Genomic DNA, 20,147 nt, shown 5'->3' on the forward strand with positions numbered 1-20,147 from the left:
GTGAGTTCTGCTCTAAGGTGGGGAAATGGGCAGGAAGCCCTGAGGAGGTCCCCTGCAGCCACATGTTCTGGATTCAGGGCTGCACAGGTCTCTCATTCTCATTCAGGTGTTCTGAAATAAAAAAATTGGAATTATAGACATTTTAAAATAGTACAGCTCCGCTGTTAGCTTGGATAAAATACAGTATGATTGGGAGGGGGAGAAGGGAGAAGAAATGCTGTTTTAAAGCTGGCTGCTCTATGAATTGTATTTCCCTCTTAATGAGATGGGAGTAGGAGTTTTGCTTAGGAGCTCTGAAAGATATTTCATTTTTTCATGGCAGTTCCTCCAGTTTTCCACTACTGAAGTAAGTTTTTAAGGACCAGCTTGTTCTTCTTTGTCCTCAACCAGGCTACAGTGGTTTAAATAACAGTTACTCTTAATTTTATGGAGTTGCTCCTGATTTGCATCATCAAAAGTATGTTTAAAATTGGACCTGAGGATTAGCTGGTGTTTTGAAAAAGTTCTCATGAGTACGTAGGGGTTTCTTTCATCTGCCTTTTCTCACCATGAGTATTATTCATTTGTTAGACTAAAGCTTTTCTTTAGGGTTCAGTGTTTTTGCCACAAAGAGAAAAAGTTCACTTTTAATGAATTTTTTTTTTTTAAAGACCTGGAAAATTATACAGCATTTGTAATGTGGGAGGCATAAAAGGCTCATTATATTTTGAAATTCTTGTCTGACAATTCAGCCATATGATTTATTAATAGTTATCTTGTTGATGCTCTGAATTTTTAATAACATTATTTTCATTAATCTCTTCTTATGTAAATTAGGTCCACAGTCAAGTGTAGTTTTAAAAGGATGGATTTTTTTGCTTAATCATTTAATTATTTAAAGACGGCTGTAAAACCAAGAAAGGCACTTTCATTAAGCTGTCAGCCTTATAGTAGATTCCTTGAGGAGGGCAGGACTTTTTTGTTCTGAAATGAGCTTGGGGCAATGCTGATAGACTGATGATAATGAAATGGGGTCATGAGCGTGATGCCTATCACTGGAGTGAATTTGTATTGTAAGATTTCAAGATCCAGATGCCAGCCCTCGAGAGTTGTGGAGCTGTCTTCAGCAGTAGTTCCTCTTAGATTTGAGAATCATTAAAACAACAACCAAAAAATCAAGTAATTTCTAAAAGTTTTAGGATTTGTGTTGTGTTTTCAGAGGAGAGGTGTTGGGTGCTATTGTAGAAAAGCATGTTTAGCACTCCTGAGGCTTGCGTTTTGCCTTTCCTCCCTGGCACACCTCGAGCATGTCACATCTGCACTTTTGGTCCAAGAACGTTACCCAGTTCCTGCTTTCAGGGAGTACCTTCCTATTTGAGAAGAGATTTTACCCCTTGATCAGAAAAGGCCTTGTGTAGGTTTGTTTCCTCTGCACAGAAGGATCGTTTCGTGTACACAGGTTTACAGCAGCATGGAACGTCTCTCCATCCACGAAGAGAGGAAGACTCCACCACCAACTAAGCGGAGCCTGAGCGAAGAGAAGGACGACAGGCTGGACAGCCTTGGTGGCCTGAAGAGCCGAGACCGCAGCTGGGTGATTGGGTCTCCTGAAATGTGAGTTCTGGAGAACTAAGTCTTCTGGTTTCTCACAACATCTAAGAAAGGCCAACCTGTGCCAAAACTTTCTATGGCCGTTGTTAGGTCAGTATGTTGTGTTTCCACAGGAAAGGCCTGGAATGAATAGCTATAAATGAATGTGTGGAAGTGATATAGTCCTTAAATGTACCTAGTTAAGAACTAACGTCTTCTGAATTCGTAGCAAGTACTTTAAATGAATTTAAAGGTATTCTAACCTTAAATACAGGTTTCATTTGTGGAAAGGCCTGTTACATCAGAGAGGTACCCACATCAGTTTTTTTCTTAAATTAATCCAAAGTCTGGTATCGCCAGACCTTTACCATTTGTTACAAAGCAGATAAACCATTAGGAAAGTTCAGAGTTTCAAAAGTTCAGAATATGCCCTGAAAATCTTATGCTCAAATGTCATAATATATATGAATATCCAGAATTTGCATACAGACCTTGTTTCTAGCATTACTAAAATAATTGTTAAACTTACCTTAAAAAGGGGATATCTTTAATTTTTTGCTTTTGAAGTGTAAAGCTTTTACACTAATGTTTGGCATTAGAAAGAGCATTAAGTGTGGCAGTGACCTAGTCTGTGTGACTCCATTAAAAACAAAAATATTTTATAGATTGCACTCTTCACTGAGGTGCACTTCATCTTGCATCAGGCCTTCCTGGCTCCAAATTCACAGCAAATTTAAAAATAAAATTCATCTAATTCCAAAAGGAGCATGGATGATGATTTGCATTTTTTAATGTGATTTTTTATAATATTTAATATCGTGCTCATTGTACTGTATTTTCCTTTGGTTTTATTCCTTCCTTTCTTAGAAGCTTAACAACCGATTTATATTGGAATTCTAAACTCATGTGGTGCCCCAAGCCTTTGTTGCTTTAAGTCCCAGTGATGAAGCTTAAACTGGCTGTGGATGTGTGAAGGTTCGTTATCCCCCTGGTTTAACTGGGGGGGCCCTCTCTTGGTTCCTCTCTTAGCCTGCGCAAGCGCTTGTCCATGTCTGAATCCTCGCACACGGAGAGCGACTCCAGCCCACCCCTGACGGTCCGGCGGCGCTGCTCGGGGCTCCTCGACATGCCCCGCTTCGCCATCTCCGCGGAGGACGAGGGGACTGCCCTCAAGAGGCCACAGTCCGAGGGGATGCTCCTGTCCACGGTGCAGTCGCGGGAGGGGCTGCCGGTGCCCATTCCGGAGCAGCCTGTGGAGCACGAGCTGCAGCTGGAGGGTGAGGCCGGACCCACCACGCCCTCCACGGCCGTCAGCAGCGCCTCAACGCTGACAGGTACGTGCCCGGTGCGATGGTGGTGCCCAGAAAGGCCGTGTCAGAGGTTAACTCTGTAAAACTGGATCTGGATGCTGGGTGATGGGGCTGTCTCATGCTAAAGTGGTTATTTTAGTGCAGTTCTGTGGATGTGCTTGCCTTTGAAATGACAGCGGTGGTTTCATCTCTCCAAAATTACGTCTTAGATTTCAGTCCTGTCACTTCAAATCGATTTAGGTCTCCTCGTGCTCGAGACCCATATGATCTGTGCCTACTTACAGCCACTGGGTGCCTACCTGAGGCAGCATTAATTGAGGCATTAGTCAGAACAGATCACTGCTGAGTTGGAGCTGCAGAACATGGGGTGTCAACCGTACCAACAGATCCCTGCTTCATGTGGTTTTATTCATCCCAAGAGTTTAGAGTAGAGACTTGAAATATGCTGGGGCTTGTGTCAGGGACTTGCTATTTGCTGTCACAGCCAAATATGCCAAAATGCAGTCACTTGGAGGCTTAGAAAATGTCAGCCTAAATTTAGTAGAGTGAATCTTAGAAGTCAGTGTTTGACTTCTCAGCAGTTTTTACTGATCTAGGACTGTTCTTCAGCACTGGGCTGAGCTGGACCTTCCCTGTGATGGTGCCCTGGCCTGTGGCAGTGCAGGACTGGGGTGCTGGAGTGTCCCCAGCTGATGTCCCTTTCAGGGCACAGGAAAGGCAGGGAATGAAGTTGCCTGTTCCTGTCAACAGAGGAGGCCAGAACTGGGAACTGCTAAGAAGTAGTAAGGAGAAAAAAAAAAGGGAAGTTTGGATTAATAGAAGAGAGTGGGGAAGATGAATAGAAGATAATATTTGAGAAAGAAAGCATATTTAGGGAAAGGCCTAGATTGTAGTGTTGAATAACAAAGACTAACTAGGTAAGAAAATAAGTTGCTGGGAGAAAGCAGGCAAAGCAATTGTGGATGCTTTGGGAATGGAGAGGAAAGGGATACTGAGCGGCAGCAAGAATGGACAAGGTGGAGGGCACTGGACAGATGTGGTGATGGATTGACAGCAGAAGGTGGAAATCCCTGCAGGAAATTTGTTCCAGAGTAAAGCCAAAGATCCCCACATCTCATTATTGCTCTTCTGCAGTCCAGTCTGTGAAATCCTGAATTGTCTCATTCCCCTCTATGGCCCACTCTCCCAAAAGAGGCCTGGTGCTGGCATCGTGTTCTCCACTAAGCCAATGGGAAAACGTGCAGGAGTGAAAGGAAAAAGCTACCTCATACTTTGGTGTCAGAAGTGGAACCTTTGGTTCCTAATTTCATGCTAAGAGCCTAGAAACATGCTATTAAAAATGGCAAGGACACTTCCACTGCTAATTTGAGTATCTTCAAGTGGAAGTAGGCAGACGTGAAGCTCCCCTGGGCATCCTGCTCCCCTGAGCCTAATATATCAGAGCAGTCTTTAATCTAGTGTGTGGGATTCAGGGATACCATTGCTTTGGTGTCCCCAAGTCAGAGGCTTGGAAAGAGTTTGGTTCCTGTTGCTGTCTCAGAGTACTCCTCTAATGTACATGGCACCTTTTCACACGCAGCCTCCAAATCCGGGTTCTTCGTTGTCTGGGAGCCTGATTTGAAACTCTGTGGTTGTTAAATGTTGAACAGGCACCTGATACTGAGGTCTCTGGGAATGCTGCTTTGAATTTTTATTTTCATGGTACTTCCTGCTTTACTTAGTATGCAGAGCGGTGGTGCCCACTTAAATAACGATGATCAATGTTTTGTTCTGTCCTCATTGTTCAAGATGTGGCCCTTAGGCTTTATTTATTGCACGCTGCTTAAAATTTGCCTTTGAAGACAGAATGATTAATTTCCCTGGTGGACTTGCTGTGATGCTCACCACTTTCATTTCTAAGCACCTTGTAAATTCTAATTACTGTATTTTCACAGTGCCCCTTTAAGGTATCACGTGGGGAACTGAGGCACTGGACTTGAGCACAGCACCCCAGCCCTCTGTATCTGCTGTTGTTACGTGCCTGGTCTGATCTTCAAGATTACTTTGCATTTTCTATATAATTATAGCAGTTAAGTAATTCAAGACTAAATTGCAACGGTGCACAGAAGGGGGCAAATTAAGATTGTCTTTGCAATCCACATTTTTACTCTCCTTGACTTTAGTACCTTAGTATTCTTTTAGAGTGGATTTTTTTATGTGCAACTCCAGGAGAGCCCGGCTCTTACATTACAGGCAGTTTTAACTTAAAGATTGACAGTTCTTGCTGGTTGTAAAAATGGAGCACTTTCCATAAACCTGTTTTCATCTGTGAACGATCCCATTGAAATGGCGTGCGGAACCGCACCACAGCTTTAGGATTCATGGAACTGCCACTGAGCAATGTGATTTCATTAGTGAGCTTTTCCACAGAATGGGAGCCGCTAATTTTCTGTATTCGGAGTAACATCACTTCTGTAAATAAAAATTCAAGCCCTGGGGTTTCTTCTTAGGAAAATTTACTCTTGGACTTCATGTAAACATGACTTTGATTTACTGTATTTTGCCTGTAGGGGAATAGACTGTTAGGAATTCCCTGTGGTTCTAATCTGTTTTAATTTAAACTGTAGCTGGGAGCACTGCAGATTTCTCTGATCCACGAGCTCGCAGTAATAGCAATGAAGGCCCAGACTTTACCACTCCAAAAGCCATCAGCGATTTGGCAGTGCGGCGGGCACGACACAGGTTGCTCTCTGGGGAATCAGGGGAGAAACGTACCTCGAGACCTGTCAATAAAGTGATTAAATCAGCATCCGCTACTGCCTTGTCTCTCCTGATTCCCTCAGGTAAGAAATGCCTTGAGTGAGGCATTGTCAGAATCTGCAAGCGCTAAACAAAAGGTCTGCAGACAGATCCTCCCCATTTGCTCTCCTGGAATAATGCCTTGCCTGGCAGGAGGGGAGGGATGTAACTTTTACTGCTCGCAGGTTGATGAACACTGCTGTGCCACAGACAGGAGCGGAGCGTGTGTGGTCTGACTGCAGCTTCTGCAAATGGCAGCTGGGCCCTGTTCCTTCCCTGGTTTTGTTTAAATTGGCTCCTAGCTGGTCTCTAGACCATGGTGCAGCAAGGAGGTGTAGAGACACAGAATGATTTTAACTCTCAAGGTACTATTTTTTGGCCAGGGTTGTGGGGGGAGGGTCACATGCAAACTATGGTGCTGTTTGGGAACAGAATGTGTTTGGTGCATTTCTGGTGCGTGCACTGGGAGGTTTCAGAAACTCCAGATAACTTGATTGAGGTTGAGTGTTCAAGAACTGAATAGTGTAAATAACTCACTAAGTCAGTCAAAGCTGAACCACTTACATTGTTGGCCTGGCTCTGTCTACAAGCAGAGCCAAACCTTTACAATTCCCAAAGCCAGGTGGTAACTCCTAGAGAACAGCTCAGTCATACTGAGCTACAACAGCCTGGTTCAGCAGGAGGAGGCTCTCCCCACAGGGACTTTGTCCCTCTTTCCAGAGGATAAAACCATGCTGTATTTCCGGGGCTGTACCTGTTCCTGCCTGTATGGGAACAGGGAATGTGTCTGGGCCAACTCAGCAGAACCTGCTGGCAGAGCTATGCCCACATGCCTCCCTCAGCCAGAGAGCTGGAGGCAGGGATGCACCTGCTCTTGGCACCCTCGTGGTGATGCACATCACATTTCTTGTGGTTTAGGCATCGGTTGCTTTTCAAACTGCAAACTCCCTTGTGAAAATCTCAAAAATGTGTATTTAATCACACAGCAAGGGTTCCTCCAGAGCTGCTCTCATCTGCCGGGTAAATATGTGCTGGGCGATTCAGCAGGTGTTTCTTAATGGATTAGAGATTACCTTCTACAGCTGCATTTAATATTCCTGCTCTTTGGGTTTATTTTACTGATGTTGACCAGCTTCACTTTAAAATGGGAGTTTTTTATTTGCTTCATATTTTAAAATGTGGATGTTGTTCCACTAGCACGCAGAGTCAGATAGTTTCTCTGATAGTTCAGCCCACAGCTGTTCGTTTGGGAAACTCACTCTAAAATACACTTGTGGTGGTGTTCTCCAGTAGCAAAGTCCCTGCAGTTGCTAATTTTTTAGGGTTAAATATTTTTGCCCCTGTGAATTTAAAACACTACCAAAACTGTCTGATTGTTCTTGTCTGATTGCATACTGATTTTTTTTTGTGTAATACAAACTGCTCTGGATTTATCTCAGCACCAGTGTATAACTTGCACTGAGATATGGAGATGTCTGATGTTATGTTGGAGGATATTATGTCATAACCTGGAAACAGAGTGTTCCAGGATTGTGCCCATGGCAAATGCTTATGGTGGGTTGTAAATCCTGGAAAGAGAAGCAGTAAACACTGTGACCCAACCATAATCCTGTACGAGCAGTGATGCTGTATTAAATATACATCTCCAAATGTGCCTTTTTGAAAGCTCTGCTCATTTTTGTATCATGAAGCATGAATTAGGCGAAGCTGCAGACAAACCCAGCTCTGGTGAAGAAACCACGAGCTTTAAGAGCACTGGGAGAGATGGTTTCTTTCTTAGCTGTTCTCTAACAAGAATTTTCTCTCTTTTGGAGGCCTGGTTTCCTAATTTTTGCTCACCTTTGTGTCATCACTGTAGATCACCACACGTGTTCTCCATTGGCCAGTCCAATGTCACCTCATTCTCTATCCTCCAACCCATCTTCGAGGGACTCCTCACCCAGCCGCGACTTTTCTCCTGCTATCGCAAACCTGAAACCACCAATCATCATCCATCGGGCTGGAAAGAAATACGGTTTCACTCTCCGTGCCATTCGCGTCTATATGGGTGACAGTGATATCTACACTGTGCATCACATGGTCTGGGTATGTCTCTGCTTTGCTAAAAAGAGTACCCTTGGGGCCAGAAATGCGTCTAGCCAGGGTTGTGGGATTTAGCTTTGTAAGTTGTATTTTGCCACCCTGTTTTCTCTCTTCTTATTCAGACCCAAAGTTGTCTTTTTGGGGTGGGGGAAAAACCCTTTATAACTATCTAACTATCTAACTAACTAACTAACAGCATTTTGGGTTTTCCTGTAGGAGTTTTCAAGCCCATCACAGAACCACAGCAACTTTTCTTTCCTTTTTTTTTTTCCCTGGTTACATGAATCCACCTTCTTTCACCTGCAGCACATACTTTAAAGCATGTTCCTGTGTACATACCTCTTTCTCTTTGCTGGGGGTCGTTGCATGGGGGCCCATTGTGCCTAATTTATTCAGGCTCGTGCTGGCGATTATAACCTGCTTCTGATCAGTTCAGTCTGCTGGGGTTTTCCAAGCAGTCGCTTGGAATTGATTACAAGCCTTAAAGCATCGCTGCTGCCTTGCTGATTGCCATGGGATTCAGCTCTTGGCTTAGCTGTGAGCTGTGCTAAAAGGTCTGGTTTCCATGACTGTATCGCTTCCCTCCCATTACTTCTGGCACTTGATCTCTGTGTTTCTTTTTTGTTAGCGTAGATGACTTCTCGGAATGATCCAATCCCCGAAGCAGTGTTGTTAGGATTGTGTGGTTAGGGAGAATGCCGTAAGGGGTAAAAGTGGTCCATTCTGTTCTTTGTATTTCTGTATTCATCAGACAATTTGGACTTCATACGCTTTGGTCATTTTTTAACACTCATTCTTACGTAGAGAAATAACCTGAGGCTGCATTTTTTCCCTTGCCCCTCTCTTGCTTTCCTTGAAAAATGCTGAGTTTACCAAGATACTCATTTGGAGTCTTTTCTGGCTAGAGGGAGAGTTGTTGCATTCTCCAGTGCATCTGTCTCCTCATGGTGAGGGAGGTTTGCCTTTCTGACCAGCGACAGGGGAAAGGCAGTGTGTTCACAGGGGAAAAGATGTGGTGTTTGGATAGGTTAATAAGGGATGGAAAGTGGAAAATGAAATGAGATGCAGTGTAGGCACCTTAAACACATGGCACAGAGTCTTCGTCAAAAATCTGTTGGCCACCTTGGGTTCCAGCGTGTACGTGAAAGGATGCTGGATTTGGGATGGCAAAGAAATTGAAAAAGGTTGAGTGTTTGTCTGTAAATCTAGAGTATCTAGTTAACATTTGTAAGTGCTAAAAACTTCTGAGAGTGTGTTAAGCCTTCTGCTTTGGGAAGAGCTGGTCTCTTGATCAGCTTAACCATCCTGGCTGCCTTGGATCAGGGGAAGACTGGCAGGATGCTGGGGGAGGAGTGGAAGGAGAGCACAGGGTTTTGTGCTTGGCTGTGCCAGTCGGTGGTTTCTCTCACACTTCCTTGAAGCAGCTGGCACTGGCTGCAGCAGGAGGTGAGACGGATGGATGGGCTTTGAGTCTGATCTGGGCCAGCAGTCCTGCTCCTTCCCCTTCTCAAATCAATCATCCCCTTGTCATTGCCAGCACGTGGAGGAAGGCGGCCCGGCGAACGAAGCGGGACTGCGGGAAGGGGATCTGATAACCCACGTCAACGGGGAGCCGGTCCATGGGCTGGTGCACACGGAGGTGGTGGAGCTGATTCTGAAGGTAGGGAACTCAGCACTGTCACATTTTGGAAAATGTGAGCCATAGGTAGGTAATTGGCATTGTCTGAAATAACAAGTATGTACACAGCACCTGGTGGTATTTAAGAGCAGCTTTGTAATGGTTGGTCTTAAAATTATCCAGGTGAATGACTTGTGTTTGATACCTCCTCTGAGCAGAAGCTGTTTAGAGAAAAAAAACCCTGAAGTTCTGGACTATTCCAAGAGACAGAAGACTTTGGTATTGCAAATAGAGGAGCAATCAGGATTATTATTTTTTTAAGATGAGTGAGACAAGCCATGCTCTGTGTTGCAGATTCATCATGATAGATGCCTGATATGCTCACATCTGCCATCAGTCAGAGCACTGGGAATAGGATTGGTGACAGAATATCACTTTGTTCAAGTTTCCAAGTATTACAAGTATTAAACTGAGTCATTTGGGATCTCAATGGGAGAGGTCAGATGCTGTGTTCTGTCTGCCCTGGGAAGCTTTACCTACCAGCTGGGGTCTGAGCTAATCATTTGTGAAAGCCTGACTAACGAGGGCTCTCTCTCAGCAATTCCTTAATAAATGATAGGTAGAAATGCTGAGGGGAAAAATGGAGTTTGACAAAGGATTACAAAATGGCAGGCAGCACTGAACTAGCAGCCTACCTGCTTAGCCTGCAGATCTGCTTCAAATAACCATGTTTTAAGCAATGCCTCTGTGTCTTGTGTCTGACAGAGTGGAAATAAAGTGTCCATCTCCACCACACCATTTGAGAACACGTCCATCAAAGTTGGTCCAGCTCGAAAAGCCAGCTACAAATCCAAGATGGCTCGTAGGAACAAGAAGAGCAAAACAAAGGATGGTCAGGAAAGGTTCGTTTTGATGTTTCTCTGTTAAAATGAAAGGGTAACCAAGATAATGTAAGAGGTATCTTCTCAAATCCATTTGCAGATAATGTGTACCAGCAGGTACATACTTTTAGTTCTTCTTATATTTATTTTTTTTTTCTCTCTAACTGTGACATAAAATTGACTGAAATGTGCTAATAAAGGTAAATAAACCATTTGGGCTTGTAAACACCATTTTAATGCTCTTCCACAGTAAGAAGAAGAGTTCTCTGTTGAGGAAGATCACTAAACAAGCATCGTTACTTCACACCAGCCGGAGTTTATCGTCACTGAACCGGTCTCTGTCCTCTGGAGAAAGTGTGCCTGGCTCTCCAACTCACAACCTGTCTCCTCGGTCACCAACCCAGAGCTACAGATCCACTCCTGAGTCTGTACACTCAGGTAAAAAAAAAAAGAAACAAAACAAAACCAGGCCCAAAAAAAATCTAGTCAAACAGGGGGGAAAAAAGCTTGGAGAAGACTATTGCCGATTGATTAATTTTGGAAATAAAATACACAGCAGCAGGTAGTAGGTCTCTTTGGGAAGTAAATGACAGCTGTGATTTTGATTACCTTAAGGATGGATGTATTTTCATTCATTGATTCATTTGAAAATGAAAATCCATACATCCTTTTAAGAATGCATTTGCTGTACTAGAGCATCCCTTCACTTTGATGCAAATGTGTATTGTAAGGTGCAATCTTTTCATATCAGTTTGACACATTTTCTGTGTTCAGAGAAAAGAAATCAAAACAGTGTCGCAGAGTCATATTTGAAAATTGAATCAGCTGCTGGAATAAAGGGATTTACATCTGGAGAATAGCAATGAAACACGTGGTTTGTCTGCTCAAAGTTGGGTTTTTTTTCAGAAAGGTGTTCTGATAGCTGAGTGTTTCTTACTCTGCTCTGGTGTTGGGTGCTAATAATGTGAATTTCCATCAGAAGCCTGGCAGTGTTACCTTGCAATATTACCACTGGCCTTTGGAGTAACATGGCATTGTGTCTTGACTTTGCATATCTTATTTGCAGTAAGTTGTTTTAATGGCCAAATATATATTAATCTTCTTAGCATGTTTTTAATTTGTTGTGTTTTTTGTTGTTTTTTGTTTTGTTTTAAGTTGGTGGCAATTCTTCCCAGAGCAGCTCTCCCAGTTCCAGTGTTCCCAATTCTCCAGCCAGCTCTGGACACATCCGCCCCAGCTCTCTGCATGGACTGGCACCAAAGCTCCAAAGGCAGTACAGGTCTCCAAGGCGTAAATCTGCAGGAAACATCCCTCTGTCACCACTGGCTCACACTCCGTCACCAACCCCGCAGTCCACATCACCGCAGCGCTCCCCATCCCCTCTACCAGGACACTCAGTTGGCAGCTCCAGTATTATCCAGTCTTTCCCAGTAAAGCTACACTCCTCTCCACCGCTGGTGAGACAGATTTCTCGCCCCAAGAGTGCCGAGCCCCCTCGGTCTCCTTTGCTCAAGAGGGTGCAGTCGGCTGAGAAGCTGGCTGCCTCGCTGTCCTCCTCGGAGAAGAAGCTGGGCTCCTCACGGAAGCACAGCTTGGATATCTCTCACTCTGAATTCAAGAAGGAGATGTTGCAGCGGGATCCCAGTCTCCAGAGCTTACAGGAATCTGCCAATGAAACGACAGGCGGCAAACTCGGGCTGGCAGAAAAGGGGATGCTGCAGAAGCCGGGCTCACGGAAGTTGGGCGCCATCCGACAGGACAGGGTGGAGAGGAGGGAGTCTCTGCAAAAGCAAGAGGCCATCAGGGAAGTAGATTCTTCTGAAGATGAAACGGATGATGGTTCAGAAGATAGTCAGGATGGGAGAAGGCTGGACAAGCCCCATGGCAGTGGAGACCAAGGCTCAGATTCTTTTAATGAGGATAATAAGTTCTCGTCTAAATTGGAAAGCAAGGATAGTATTGAAGATGATGCTTTTCTACCTGAAGATCCAAAAGGTACAGAAGACTTGCAGAAGGGAAATACTCAACAGGCCAAGCCTGTTCCAGAGCCTCTGCAAGCCAGTGTCCACCCTTCCCCATCAGAGCTCCTGTCAAGAACTTCTCCAGAAAACTTAGCTAATTCAGAAAAGCCATTCCTAAAATCAGAAACACCTGCAAAGGAACATAAATTGCCAGAAAACAAAACTTTTGACTGTTTTGGTCCAAAAGACAGGTCTTCTGAAGCAATCAAAGACCTAGGGAGAACTACAGGTACAGGTACTCCAAAAACAGTAGATCGCACAGAACATGTACAGTGCCCGTCTATCAAACTCCTGGAACTTGAAGAAAGCGATTCTTCTGGGGCCTCCTGTGGTAAACTTGACCTGAAAGAACCTGTGCTAGCAGAGAGCAGTCAGAAAAAACAGGATTCCAAACCTCTGCTGGCACTTCCCTCGTGGTGCACAGCAAACACGAGCACTCCTGTCTCGGTGAGTCCCCCAGACCGCGGCGAGAAGGGTCACAAGGAGACGCTTCAGCCTGCAGAGCAGCACAGCACCTCATTCCTGTCTCCTGGAAGCGCCAGTGAAACGTCCCAAAGAAGTCCCAGTAGTGAAAAGCAGCAGCCCAGCTCATCCCAGGCAGAGAGTGCTTTGAGCTCCAGCAAAACGAGCCCAGCGGGACCTGCGTCCTCCACACTCCTCATCCCCGGTGCCATCGAACGCGCACTCTCCGTGTCTCAGTTGGTGCCCCTGGCTCAGAGCGTGTTGGGCCCTCTGAAACTCAGTATGGCTGGTTCTGGAGAGGTGGAGAAGAGAAAGGATTTGGGTGCTTCCTGTAAAGAAGAGAGAGATTTGAAACAAAAGAGGCAGGAGATTTCACAAGTAGGAGAATGCCAAGAGAAAGCCGAACTATCTAGCACAGACGGTCTGAGCACGAGGAGCGGGTCCTGCTCAGAGTCCTTACACTCAGCAAAGCCCTGGGAGGCAGCGTGTCCTGTGGTGGCCAAAAAGGAGGCAACGTGCCCCGTGGTGGCCAAAAAGGAGGCAGCGTGTCCTGTGGTGGTCAAAAAGGAGGCGACTTTTTGCGGTGCTAAAGCATCTGAAGCGTTGGCAGGTAGCTGCAAAATCACTCCATCGAAAGAGCTGTCTCATGCTCTTGGACAAGCAGCTCTGAAAGCCTCTCCTCTGCCAGATGGCAGCACGAGGCCCTGTAAAGAAGGGACTCTGGCACAGGCAAAAAGCAAAGAGGTTGGAAATCAGTTAAAAATACAAGACTTTCCCCTGTCACATGACGATGCTGTGAAGAAAACATAGCAGCATCGCTGGTACTCATGGACTGGAGCATTCTGCATTCAAAATAGAGACTGCATGTTTGAATTTTGTAATATACACTAATATAAAATAGAACTTGTGTACATCTATTTTTGGGAGGGTTTTTTTCATACTGTTTTTTGTGTTTTTTCATCCTTGCTATTCTATTTTTGTACACAGTAATGCTTGCTGTTTGAGGTCTCTTTAGAACAGGGTATCTTTAAAGCAGGGCTTAAGAAACTGTTTGTTTATTTTTATTTTTTTCCCCCTTCCAGACCTTTTGTTTTGCCTGATTTTAGGGCCTGGTGTGCTCTTCCCTCTAATCCTGCATTTATTTGAGACCCCCAAAATTGTGAGTACAAAAAAAGGCAGCTTGTTTTTAAATTTCAGCTTTTCAGCATTCTCTTTGAAATTCCATTGAAATTCAAAAATATCAAGTTTTTGCTCCAATTTTACAATCTGATATCCTTTGGCAAGAATAAGAAACTGCTCTCTTGTCTACAAGTTCACTCTGGAACTACGGACCCTCCGTGGTGCAAGTATGACCTCTTTGTGTGAGGACACAGTCCTGTGTCCTTAGAGGATATGGAGACAAGGGACTTGGCTGGAGAGGCTGGACAAGAGGGGACAGTTACCTGTCTTCTCTTTAAAACAAGTAAGAGTATTTTTCAATGGAATTATCAGAAAGAGAAATCTCCAATCCGTAAGCTGGCTTGTTGGGGGATTGTTTTTACTTATCCTTTGTAGGACACACGGCAACTTTTCCCTCTGTTTTTAAAATTTTAGTGATGTTTTATCTTCCTTTCTCTGGCTTCAATTCATAACTTGCCCTGCCTTGGAGTAAGTGACCCCCAGGAAAGGGGTACCTGTAGGTTGGTTTTAAAGTAGAGAGATTTGTAGTCGCGTGTTCTCCAGTACGTCTCGGGGAAAGTTGTCTCGATGATGAACGACCCTTGGAGACTTTTCCTTCTCTTGGTGAGTCTAAGTAGGTAGGGGTTTTAAGGTGTTCCTTAACATTTCTGAATTGGGGCTTGGGAAACTTGCTGGGTTTTCTGAATCTGCCCGTTTTAAAAACAAACAAACTCGTGAAGAGTTTGGACTCCTCAAGTTCTGTGGACAAGCTGCAAGCAGACTTCAAACCACGTGTGATATTTTCAGATTTCAGCTTTGATAGCTAGATCATTGCCACTGCTGAGGTCACTTTCCATGACAAAGTTACTCTTTGCTCTTAGGTTTAGACATGGCTTTGCTTTAAGTGTGACCAACTCTGGGTAACAGTGCTCCTTGCTGAGGATTAGGTCAATAATAATGCACCAATAAATGTGTTGAGTGGTGATCCCTATAGCACTGTAAGCCATTTCTTCATCCAGTTAAAAGTTCCTCTCAATGAACACTCCCATCATTTGTCCCAGATTGTGCTCAGCTTGTATTCTAGTCTTGTCTGAGTGTATCTCCCTGTGGATCACCCGTGAGGGATAGTATCCTGCTCACTGGCTTACTCTGTTAGAAGCAGAATGACTGTGCAACAGTATTCCAAGCTAAAACCCACTCTGTTGGTCTGATTTCCTTACATTGCTGCTTCCTTCGCTGTCTTGGCTTTTCCTGAACTTGAAGTTTTGATTTGTTTCCCCTAAATGCAGATCTGTTTTTATATAGGAATATATTTTCTCCATATCTTTCAATTTGATTTCAGTTCAATCCGCAGCTCACAAAAAAAAAAAAATCTCTGAAATCTCACCCTGCTTCTTTCTGTGTTCCCCCCATTATATATTTGATTTTGGCTGCTTGAATTTCATTTCTGGACCAAGGTTTGGTTTGGTTTGGTTTTTTTTTTTTTTTTTTTTGTAACCTGTTTAAATGAGTGTTTACTCCATGAGTCTATGTGAACATGTATGATGTTGCTACTACACTAACCAAAGCCTCAGTGCTCCCGGGTAACACATTAATAAACCTTGCTGTGATGGTGTCGAGAGCAGAGCCTGCTGTGCTGTCTGTCCGCTCTTTTTCCTTGGAATTCATAGGCTGCTCGTATACACTTGGTTTGCAGTTACAAACCACAGTATTTCCACTGCCTTGTCAGGGTCCTGGGTGTCTGCATCCTCTCAAAGCGCTCTTGGTGGTGAGCATCATTCAGTGCTGATTTGGAGCAATAGCAAGTTAGGAACAGGCTTGGCAGGATCTGGTACTTACCTGGCTGGTTTTCTCCCTGATGGGTTGATCTACTAAAAAATCGCTGAGAAACAGTGCAGGATGTTATGGCACGGACAGGAGTAGTGAAAAATGGATTTGGCATCCTGGTTCTGTGGTAATTATAAAGACAAGCCTCAGGCTGATCTCCTGAGAGCACCTGACCTTGGTGAGATGGAAGTGTCTGTGTAAATTAAGGAGTGAGCCCAGAGTTGTGTGAGGACATGGTCCAACCTGGCTGTTCCCTGGGTAGCAGGTCCCCTGTTCCCTTCTGTGTTTAGAAAACTCAAGGGGAAACCCAACCACTGCCCCTAGGAGGTTAGCAGAGGATGAGCCAGGCTGGGTAACCTGGCTCATCCCACAGTGGAAGGGATGGGACGGTACCAGCCCTAAGCTGCTGACTCCCTGCCTTTGCAGCCAGTGCTTCCCGCGCTGAATTGCAGAGTTATCCTTTCTTAGGCATAAAAAGAGGAGTGAAACCCCTTGCTATGTCACAGCTCTTGCTGCTTGTGCCTACGTTGGGCAAAGAAGAGGTGAGGTGTGTGTTTTCTTGCCTCTTTTGTAGCTACGGTACAGAAAGTGAACAGTGCAATTAAAAATCCCTGTTCTTTTGGAAGCTAAAGCCAAACAGCGTTTCCAGGAAGGCATCCTAGTGAAGCCCCCTGTCCCCTACTCCTGGTCAGTCTTGTAGTTTCCCTCCATGTGCCAGGTGCCCCATCGTCCCCGTTCCACCTTCTGTCAAAGTTTGATGGCGCGCCTTAGCAGAAAGCCTGGGGGAAAAGCCTTTTGCTTTTAAATCTTGATGATAAGCCAGATAGATACACCAAGACTTCTTCCTTGCTCTGCTACAAGTTCCTTCAATGCCTTCTCAAATAAACTTGCAAAATGCTTTGGGGAAGAACGAGATGTTGGAAGAGCTGTGTCTGAGGAGCCAGAGCGCGTTCCCAGCGCCGGCTCGGACCCGCAGTGCCCGAGGGAAGCCCTTGGCAAGCCCAGACCTCGGGCTCCGTAGGGAACCCTGAGTCAGGCAGGTGTGTGTTTGGTGAATGAGCCGTGCATGTCACCATCCAAATATGCTGCTTTCCCCGCTTTGTTTCCCTCTTCTGTCAGCTTGGATGTGTCTCCTGCTCCTCATCCGTGTAGGGATGGCGGCATCTAAGCTGGTTCATCCTCTGCAGCTCCTCTCTGCTCCTGCATCCAGCTGGCCCATCCCTGCCCCGCGCCTCATTTCAGTGTTAATTTTCCCTTTGTCTCTTACTGTTGCAAACTAAGAGAAATGGATGATATTTATTGTAAATATTAGATTTTAGCATTGTACCGGCCACTCCTGGTCCGAGTGTCAGAGGCCTTTGGCTGCTGCTGTACTAAAGAGCGCTTGTGGGGAAGGGGTAGGAGTGACCAGTGGGTTTGTTTGCCACACTTGCATTAAGGTGTGATTTGGAGTATATTTTTTTTTTAAGTTTTTTTTTTTTTTTTCTTCTGAAGAGGGGAGGATAAAGTCTTTCTCTGGTTTTCTCTTACTGGATGTGAAGGATAATTCTGTACTTCTAGTAGAAGATTTGACAGAAGTGTGTGTTTACGTTGTGTTCGATTACCATATCCAGGTGGCTGTGAGAGCACCTCCTGCGCTGGGCTCTGCCAAGCCGTGTCACTCAGCACTTAGCTAGATAAGAGAAAGTGTGGAATTTCTGTGTTTTTAGAAACTTGAACAATTGCCACATAATAGCGGTGCAATAATTTTTATTCATGTTGTACCTGCATGTCGATGTTCAAATCCTCCTCCAAAATAAATAATTCTTTTTTTTTTTTTTTTTTTTTTACATAAATCCAAACTCGTGTCTGTCTCTTGTTTTCGTCTCCCCTCACTTTCCCTCAGCGCCCGGGGGTGGCTGTGACTCCAACCCGCCTCCTCAACCGGCTGCTGGATGGGGCAGAAAACGGCCCGTGGAACGTCTGGGTTTTGCAGTAACTCTGCCAGGCTCTTCGGGATTTTCTGCTCCAAAGGCCGCCAGGTGTGTGGGTAAGCTGAAACTTCCCACTCTGAAACTCAAGTCCAAAATTTACCATCCTCCACTAAGTCCATAAGTATATAGTGTCCTGTGTCCCTGATGCAGGGTCCTGATTCTCAGTTCTTACTAGAGGGGTAAAACCATGTAAGAGTTGACACTTGGCTGAGCCAGGTGAGGATGTGACTGGCCACAGTTAAATACCGTGGCTGAAGGGTGTAGGAATTGGGTGCACAATAAAATGCGAAGGGCACGGGCTGCCAGCGGCGCTGGTACGGCATTGTCTTGCGTGAGCCAAATGCCATGAGGCAGCAGGTGCCCCCTTGTGCACCCACTTATTTAGGCCACCCTCATGATGCACCGCCCAAATCCTTTCCAGAAACAGCCCTTTGCTTTTAACATTTGCAGGTGTGCCCTCTCCACGTGGAAAAGCCTTCAGAGGCTATTCCCGTCCTTGGAAAATAGTGCTGGGGACATTCATGTCGGGGGGGGGGGCGGGATTGGACTCAGCCTCATTCGCTGCTGCCAAGGATGCTCAAAATATCCCGTGTCTCCGTGCTCCGGAGGAGCTGCCGAGCAGAAGTCGGGGGCGAAGCAGAGCTCGGTCCGCGGGGGATTCGCGGAGCCCCCACCAGCAGCGCTCGCCGCGTCGCTGGGCGTCATCGCTGACGCCGAACCGAGGAAGAGCGATGCTCCTGCCCACGCGGGGAGGGACCCCGGGGGGACGGGAGCGCACTGAAAGGATGCTGGTGCCTCTCCTGCAGCCTGCCTGGCACGGCAGAGGCTCCCTGCTCCGGCCGCCGTGCAGGGACATGGCTTGGAGCAGGAGCTGGCCGTGCCACGCAGCCTCTCCTTGGTCCTTCCTGTGGGGATGAGCAGGGATGTCTTCATGGAAACATACCTTTTTTTTTTTTTTTTTCTTTTCTGCTTTTTAAAGACTAGCTGACTAGCCGGAGTTTAATTAGGGCTAAGTTTAATGTCCACAGCCCTCCTACAGAGGTTCCTCCGGTTAGGAATAAATTACTCTTAGTCTGCAACAGTTTATTCTTCCTAAGGAATCACCCACAACAAATAAGGGCCATTTTCCTCCCAAATGATGGCATGCACGTGGGCAGCCCAGCACGCTTTGGCACCCTTGCCAACACTGATATTTGACTCCTTCCCCCAGGATCTGAGAGTGTGAGTGTGTCTCCAGGCAAAGTCCCGCTGCCAGCAGACAGGCTGCCTGCAGTTAACCTGGAATTTTGAAGAGGGGAACTATGGGGAAAGCCAAAGCAGTCTGCACGGGTGCTTGGTCCCCCACTGTTGACAGCCTGCCCTGAATGGAAGCCATGGCTGGAATTGCTGTTGGATGCACCAGGGACTAGACAGGAACCTGGGGCGCCTCATGCACTGCACCCCACATGTTGCTGCCTGTGCCCCCTGTGCGTCAAGGACGTGAACTGAGTGCAGGGTGCTGAGATCTGGGGGGGGGGGATGTTGTGCAGATGTCCATGGTTCCACCGGGCTTAACCCTTCGTATCCAGCTCTGCCCTGTGCAGCCTCATTCCCTCTGACCATGGAAACCCTCAGGGCTGGCCTGCAGCCACCCCCTCTCCCGCCTCCATCACGTGCTGGTGGAGCTTTATATTTTAAACGCTGATTAGGGCTGACCTCATATTTCAGAGCTTACTTCATAGTCACTAATGAGGGATTAGGAATGTTAAGCTAATTAGCAATCAGCAAACGAGGGCTCAGTCAGTCTTCTCAGCCTGACATGCTGTCAATGAACGAGTTATTTGATGATTATCGTAAACCCGCTCAAACGGGCTGCCTAATTCTGATGGGCAGCAGAGAACCCGGGCGAGCTGCAGCCCGGGTGATGGGAGCCCGTGGCCCCACATGGCCCTGCTGCTCTCTGCAGTCAGGAGGGTGCAGGAAACCTGCTCCTGGAGTCAAAGGGATTCAAATAAATAAATGAATTTGGGGTGTTTTTTCCAGCTCGAATTTATTGAGGCATAGTGCAAACTGCCCAGCCTCACTGCTCTGGGAGAGGCTTTACCTGTTAGGCCACTGAAAGAGGGAATTTGGCCACCCTTGCATGCTGTTTGGCTCCAAAAATGCTCTCAAACCAAACTTTCCCTGCTGGGAAACCTTCTTAGAGCAGCCTGGCTTTTGGTGGGGTTTCAACTCCCTGGGTCGTTAATTTGGATTTACTTCCCCATCCCACCCTTTGTTCCACCAGGGAAGCGTGGCAGCCAGGAGGCATGGAAGTAAGGTAGGTAGGTAAGGTAAGCTTAGCAGTCACCTGATCAATATTTGACACTGGAAAGGGGGGGAAAAAGCTAAACCCCAAACTATGAAACTCCAAGAGTGCTTGTGGGAATGAAGCAAAGAGGGAAACGAATGGGACTAATGGGTTGTCCTGGCCCAGGAGGGCTGGATGG

General features: G+C 45.9%; 1 protein-coding gene across 3 annotated transcripts in view; it reads left to right on the top strand.

Annotated features, from left to right (window-relative positions):
- The window catches only part of MAST2 (microtubule associated serine/threonine kinase 2), a 184,635-nt gene extending 167,088 nt beyond the window's left edge, over positions 1 to 17,547 (top strand). For all 3 annotated transcript variants that reach the window (XM_050307179.1, XM_050307178.1, XM_050307180.1), the window contains 8 exons: positions 1,439 to 1,593; positions 2,599 to 2,903; positions 5,486 to 5,701; positions 7,516 to 7,742; positions 9,277 to 9,399; positions 10,123 to 10,259; positions 10,489 to 10,676; positions 11,394 to 17,547. In XM_050307179.1, coding sequence (XP_050163136.1) covers positions 1,439 to 1,593; positions 2,599 to 2,903; positions 5,486 to 5,701; positions 7,516 to 7,742; positions 9,277 to 9,399; positions 10,123 to 10,259; positions 10,489 to 10,676; positions 11,394 to 13,531 — 3,489 coding nt within the window. In that variant the 3' untranslated portion in view covers positions 13,532 to 17,547. The remainder of the gene's footprint in view (positions 1 to 1,438; positions 1,594 to 2,598; positions 2,904 to 5,485; positions 5,702 to 7,515; positions 7,743 to 9,276; positions 9,400 to 10,122; positions 10,260 to 10,488; positions 10,677 to 11,393) is intronic.
- Positions 17,548 to 20,147: the final 2,600 nt, after the last annotated feature.

The sequence above is a fragment of the Myiozetetes cayanensis genome, unplaced genomic scaffold (genome assembly GCF_022539395.1).
Source record: "Myiozetetes cayanensis isolate MyiCay16 unplaced genomic scaffold, myiCay2020 scf12, whole genome shotgun sequence".
In the NCBI taxonomy this organism is placed as follows: Eukaryota; Metazoa; Chordata; class Aves; order Passeriformes; family Tyrannidae; genus Myiozetetes; species Myiozetetes cayanensis.